Here is a 7,144-nt window from a genome sequence, read left to right as displayed (position 1 = left end):
ATTTCTGGATCAGACTCATAACGGGCATCCTCAAACTCCTTTCGTGCATTCTGCCTGAGAACATCTCGCCACAAGACACCTCGAGAATCTGGCCACATAAAGAACCGAGTTGCCCGGAGAATGTCTCTATAGAGACTAAGAGCCTCACGCCGAGTGGTGGTGAGGCGTCGCTGGGTTATCAACTCATCCTCTTCATCATCGAAGGACTTTTCTTTCTTAACCACATGTCTGTCTAAGAGTTCAGCTACCGTGTCTGGACCATTGTGCAGAACTCGAGGGTGGAAACCAATTTTATTGCAGGTCAGAAAATTCTTATGAATTGACAGGTTAAGACATTTTCCTACCAACCTCATGGTCGTCTCTGCACCACTGCATGGGTCAACTGGATAGTTTGAATATTTCCTTTGGCGCTCAAAGGGACAATGCCAAACGATTTACTTAGGATCTGGTCTGTGCGTGGACAGCAACCTCAATAAACTCTCTATCATGATTGTGGACAACTTTGCTTATTAATGCCTCAAGACACTGACAGATGTACTTTCCTGCAAGGTACCAATGAAAAGATCATGGGAATGCAAGAAGAAGAGTGAAAAGGTATGAAGCGTATGACCAATTACCACATCAAAGAAGATTGAATTGAAAAAGTGCAGTAAAGATGATTTATACAAATCCTACGAAAGATATACGGAAATGTCTTTTGCTCCCCAAGAAAAAAGGCCACACGAAGTTGAAACAAAAACCCCATGAATATCATAATATCTATGGAATTCCATTTCGTTGCAAAACACAAACCAAACCATACCATAGTCCGTAAAAAGCCTACGGGAGAGTCCAAGCCTCTTGAAGTGCTTGGAGTTCAGTATTGTAATTTCCATCTTATATGGTACCACAAATTCAGGGTTATTTTCTGTCAGATTTCTATTGCAAAATCAAGGTCCTGTCAATTGGAATTAGAGCATCAACTTCGACCAGAATCTTGAGTTAGAGTTGGTGCTGAAGTTACTGAGGTTCTCAAGCGAAATAAAATGATATCATGGAATCAATGCAACTGGCTTTAGAAGAAATGCAAAAATGGATTCAGGTTTTCTAAAGAAAAGTCACGGTGATTACCATTTACAAACCAAGTCATACCTACACTACATTATTATAGATCCAAAACATGTTAATCTTAACCTCTCCCTCAAAACTCAAAATGCCACAAACGTTACTCATAAGGTATAATTATTACAAAATTTAGAAGTTGGGCCACACCATGAATGTTATAACTAGAAGTAATACCCTGCAACTAATAAAACTAATAATCAAGCCTCTGGCAATATGATAGTGCTAAAGTACAATCTACAGTTGTTAATCCATAACTACAAAAACAGTGTCCAGAAGGAATTGTAACTTCCATTGGCTAAATCCACCGTATTCAACCTAGAATAAAGTGATAAACACCAGCATTTCACAAATGTTCAAAAGTAATAAACAAAACAGCAATTATAATCACCAAATCCTCATTAGATGCTCATGCTGAAAGAACGTTAAGATTCAATGCTAATTACTCTGTAATATATTGCAATTGAATAACATTTGGGAACCGTGAGAGAGATATACGGAACAATCATACAAGAATGAACATCTAATCGTGATTTCAGCAACCCTAACATGACAGAATCTCAAAGGAAAAGAAAATCACGAACAAACCTTGAAGCAGCGAAGCAAAGGAAGATTGAGGGAAGGGACGATTGATCGGACAAACTGGAAGAAACAGAGAGAAGCGATTTAAGAGGAGGGAGATTGACGAAGGGGGGAGCTCGCGAGAACTGAGAAAGGGAGACATGGAAGGGTAAACATGGTATCGTCAAAGAAATTTTATTATTATTATTATTATTATTATTGTTATTATTATTATTTGTTTTTTAAAAAAAAAAATCAATTTGTAGTTCTAAACTTTTTAATGTCTATTTTAGTGCTTACTTTAGTCATTATTATTAAAATTTGGTTAACTCTTAAACAAAACGATGAGATGATTAATATTTTTAAATGACTGGACTATCAACTAAGTCATACTAAAAAAATATTGGGTTTCAATTTTGAATTAGGTGGTAAAGCAATTTTCTATAGAATTCAAAAGTTATTTTGCGTTCAAGGTTTTGGTCGTTTAGTATTTTGACACGTTGGTTGTTGACATTTTATTTCATCTTCATTTTGCTCAACACATGCTAGACGCGATTTGATCAAAGAGTTCAGATACTTTTTAAAAGTTCGGGACTAAAACGATCGTTTGTAAAAGTTTAAGAACCAAAATAAAACAAGATTCAAAGTTCATATATCAAAAATAAAATTTGAACTTTTTTTAGTTTTTCTTTTTGAATTTTAGTCTTTATATTTTTATGATGTTTGTTTTAGTTCCTCTACTTTCAATCTTAGCTCATTTTAGTTTATTTATTTTCAAGATATATATTTTGGTTGTTATACATTCAACTTTGATTCATTTTAGTCTTTATACTTTTAAAAAATGACTATTTTGGTTCGTCCATTTTAATTTTCGTGTTAACTGACATATTTGATCCCTATGATTTGGAGAATGTTAAAATTTAATTTCCATGCTTTCAAAAGTTAGACCCTAATTCCTATAATTTGATATAACATCATAAATAGTCTTTTTGATTTGATAAATTCTCATAAATAGTCCATAAGTAAAGATCAAAGTTACTTTCTTCATATCAGAAAATCAAATTTATAATTTAATCTAATTTTTATTTTATTTTTAAGGGGACCAAAATTATTATTTAATAAAAGGTCAATGACTAAAATGAATTAAAATTGAAAGTAGAGAAACCAAAATGAACCAAAACAAAAAGTATTGGGACAAAAATAATATTTAAACCTTCTTACTAAACTTATCAACGATGAAAAAAACAATGATTTTTTAAAAAAAAATTGGAGGAAAAAGTCATTTATACCCATCAACTTTAAGTTGTGCATTTAAAATATTAAATTAACAGTTGTATCAATCTAAATTTGTGATAATATCAATTTAAATTTTCCTTCAAATTCTTGTTCCAAAAATATATATGAAACTTATAATTTGTTTCAATTAAACTTAAAATTGTCATAAGTGAATCAATTTGGATAACTATTGCACATTTATCGATTACTTCCTATTTTAATTATTACAAATTTTACCTCCAATTAATCTTATGATGAAATATCATTAAGATAAATTTCCTACACGTGTTTAATAAATTATAAAAAAATATATTTTTTTTTTTGAAAAAGAACTATAAAGCATATATAACGTATAAATGGATAGAGTCGAGAAAAAATAATCTGAGAATTTATTTTTATTGAATATTATGAGTTTTATAAGATTTGTTCAATTGTCAATTTCCTGACGGTGTTGAATTTATTTTATGTTGACCCACATTATATATTTTGATTATTTGTAAGAATTAAGATGAAGGGTAGATTAGGATGATTATAATTTCGACTCATTATTTGATTTTTTTTTTTTTTTAAACATCACGTTTGCCCCTATTTTTTTTTTTTTCCTTCGAAGCAACTTTTCGCCAATATTTTTTAAACTTTGAAATTAAAAACAAAAAAAATATTTTAAAAAATATTTTTGAAAAATTTTCACAAATAGAAAAAAATGTCAAGCTATTTATAGAAATAGCAAATATATATATATATATATATATTGATAGATACTGATAGGCTTCTATCAACATCTATTAGACTTCTATCAATCTCTATCAAAGAATTAAAATTTTACTATTTTGTGTAAATAGTTTCCTTTATTTTTCTATTTTTCAAAATGTTCTTATATATTTTTTAAAAAAATTGGAAACTATTGTAAGAAATTTAAAAATTAAGAGAAAATAAGTATAAATTAAAAAAAAAAAAGACTAAAAATGATTTTATTATTATAAATATGTTAAATTAGGTGCAAAGTAGATGACCATTATTAGTGTCCATTAGCCACGTGTCACTCATCCATTATCCCATGTGTTGTCCATGTGTCCCGAGATTACACACTATTAGGGTCCATGTAATTCACCTTCTACTTGCCAAATTGCTAGTGGCAATTGGTGGGTTTTGGAAGACACATGTATTGGTAATTAATCCAAAAAGATTGGAGAAAGTGGAGAAATCCATTTGTTATTTTATTTACTTTTTGTTATTTATTTATTTTATATATTTATATATTGTTTATTTTAATATTTATTTATTTTATTATATATTATAATATTATATTTTCTCTATATCCGTATTCTCGTTGTGCACCGTTGTGCTCCTCAAATTCACAATACGTTATCAACACGAGCACCTATCGTTTTTCCCGCTGAAGGTAGGTCGTAAAGGTATATTGATTTTTTTTCCTCTTCGTTATAATTAATAAATTTAATATTATTTTGCATATTTAATATTTATTAAATTTCTAATATAAATACAATATGTTATGATAGTGTTGCCATGAAAAATCTCACAAAATTATAATTTTCTGCTTGATATTAACAACAATAATTATTTATCAAGGATGCTTGATGCCGAAATCCACCTAGATGCTATGAATCTTAGAGAGACTATTAGAGAAGGAAATACGACATTCAATTAGGACAAAGCAAAAGTTATGATTTTCCTTCGTCGTCATCTCCACGAGGGATTGAAAATGGAGTATCTTATGATAAAAGATCCTTGTATCTTGTGGAAAATTTTGAAAGAGAGGTGTGATATTCAAAAAACAGTTATTCTTCCTAAACCTCGTTATGAGTGGATGTTGAGGCTACAATATTTCAAATCAGTAGTGATTACAATTCCGCATTATTTAAAATCAGTTCGAAACTATTGTTATACACATAGAAAATTATTGATGTTGATATGTTAGATAAGACATTTTCTACATTTAATATCTTGAATATGCTCATGTAGCAGTAATATCGAGAGAAAAGTTTTAAACAATATTCTAAACTAATTCCATATCTTTTCATGTCTGAACAAAATAACGAGTTATTAATAAAAAATTATGAATCTCAACCAACGGGGACAACACCATTCCCTAAAATGAATGTTGCGAATTTTAATAATAATAGTGGTCGAGGTCGTGGTTGAGGTTGTGACCATGATAGAGGAATAATTAATTATTATTTTCATGGTGGTCATTCTAATCATTCAAATTTCAAAATAACCACACAAAATGATGATCACAAAGGAAAAGCTTTATAAGATAAAAATTCAAAAAGTGTTTAAAATAAATGATTCCGATGCGGAATGACCGAGCATTGCTCATATACCTATCGTACGTCAAAATATTTTGTTGATCTCTATCAAGCATCATTGAAGAAAAAAGAGAAAAATGTGGAAGAAAATTTTGCATATTAGGATAATGACATATTTGACCCATCCCGTTGTTGGGTTACATATTCTATTATCAATAAAGATGTTATTGACATTTATTCAATAAAATTGTTGTTGAGTATGTACATTGCACTTGTAAAGACTAAATACAATAAACTAAGATCTATGACTATTACATGAATACTTGGACTCTATATGGAGACATAAAGATGGATCAAGTTTGTGTAAATAATCGAAATGGTCTATAGTATATGAATAAGGATTGAGTACCTTATTCTGGTAATATTATTACGGTCCACTTTATATCTAGTACAAACGACGTGATCCTGAATCGTTCATGTGGAGACATGCGAGTGAGGGTGTTTTATGAAAAGAGTTTGTATAGGACCAGGACTAAGAAATAAGTCACTCTTACTTTATAACATTGTTTACTGTTTAAGATTGACTGTTTCAAATCAATGACCTAAATAACTCGACCTTAATTCTGAGCTAACTATGAATTCCTGTTTATTCGGGATTATCCTTAGATTTTCATAAGTGAGGGCTGGCTCAATAGTGTCGGCTCAATATGCCTCCTATTTCAGGGTTAAGTCCAGGTAGATAGCTAGGAACATAGGGTGCAAGACGAAATTTACTCTTACCCATATCTAGGGATAGTAGAGAAGTTGTTCTCTTAAGTACTGATTCTAAGTCTTGAACAAGAGGCCCGACCCACTTATTGGTACGAAAGAGACTCGGTTTAGTGATTAGATCACAAACCTATTGTTCTTAAAGGATCAATGGGACTTGAGGAATAAGATGTAATTTCAGGGATAAAAGCATTAGACCCAACTGTTAGTGAAGGGTCGACTTACTAATTATGGCTAAATCAAGCGGACAGAAATATATCTACAGTGAGAAGAGTGCAACTATTGAGCTATAGTGGTGTATCTCGGTAGTTAACGAATAAAAATTAATTCGGTTTAAAGAATTTAGCCAATTAATTTCAAGCCGTTGGAGCTCATAATCTGTAGGTCCAAAAGGTCTCTCTACTTGCTCGTAAAAGATTAAACCTTGGACTAGAATATTGAGTGAATTTGAAATGTTCAAATTCATATATTAGGGTTTGGAACTTGAAGTGTTCAAATTCATTTTTAGGGTTTGGATAATTATATTCGACATAATTAACATTTAACTTTGTTGAAATTAAACGTAATTGGAGAGTTCAAAATATTTAAATATTGATTACATGAATAAAATTCATATTTGAATTAGGTATTTTATTAGTTTAATATTTTATATTAAATTATCATTTAATTAATTAAATTAAATTAATTTCGATGTTTAAAGAAATTCAATTTTTAGAAATTGAACTTAAATTATGTTTAATTTAGTTTTAAATTAAATATAATTAAAATCAAGAAATTAGAATTTAATCGTGAAAGTGGAAATATCCTGATTTTGTTCTTCTTAGTGGTTTTTTTTCTACAATTTAACACTTGGGCCATTTAGATAATGCATTTTGATGTGTCAAAATGTTGAAATGCTAAGTGCTTGCATGAGTTAACATAATAAAACCTTCAATTTTCAGAGATTGGAAGGGCATGCAATCTGAAGTTTAAGAAATTTCGGCAAAAATTGGCTTTGCTTTTAAACTCTCTCAAATCCACCTCAATCCATCTCAATTCAGAGTTCCACCATTCAGATCTAAGGTTGAAAATAGTAGAGAATATTCTCTTGGTAGTCTATTGAAGAAATTGAAGGTCATTTCATGGAACTTGCAAGGATTAAATGGAATTATTCAAAGGTATTCATATTG

General features: G+C 30.1%; 1 protein-coding gene across 1 annotated transcript; it reads right to left on the bottom strand.

Moving 5' to 3' along the window:
- Positions 1-2: 2 nt before the first annotated feature.
- On the bottom strand, positions 3-487 carry LOC150036406 (uncharacterized; the record flags this gene model as incomplete). Its single annotated transcript, XM_090312825.1, has 1 exon — positions 3-487. A coding segment is annotated over exon 1 (351 nt), but the record flags the coding sequence as incomplete, so codon positions are not given.
- Positions 488-7,144: the final 6,657 nt, after the last annotated feature.

The sequence above is a fragment of the Benincasa hispida genome, chromosome 4, assembly GCF_027475165.1.
Source record: "Benincasa hispida cultivar pf3 chromosome 4, pf3_genome.v1.1, whole genome shotgun sequence".
Taxonomy (NCBI): domain Eukaryota; kingdom Viridiplantae; phylum Streptophyta; class Magnoliopsida; order Cucurbitales; family Cucurbitaceae; genus Benincasa; species Benincasa hispida.
Note: the sequence above shows the minus strand (reverse complement) of the source record. Positions and strands in the feature narration are given on the sequence as shown.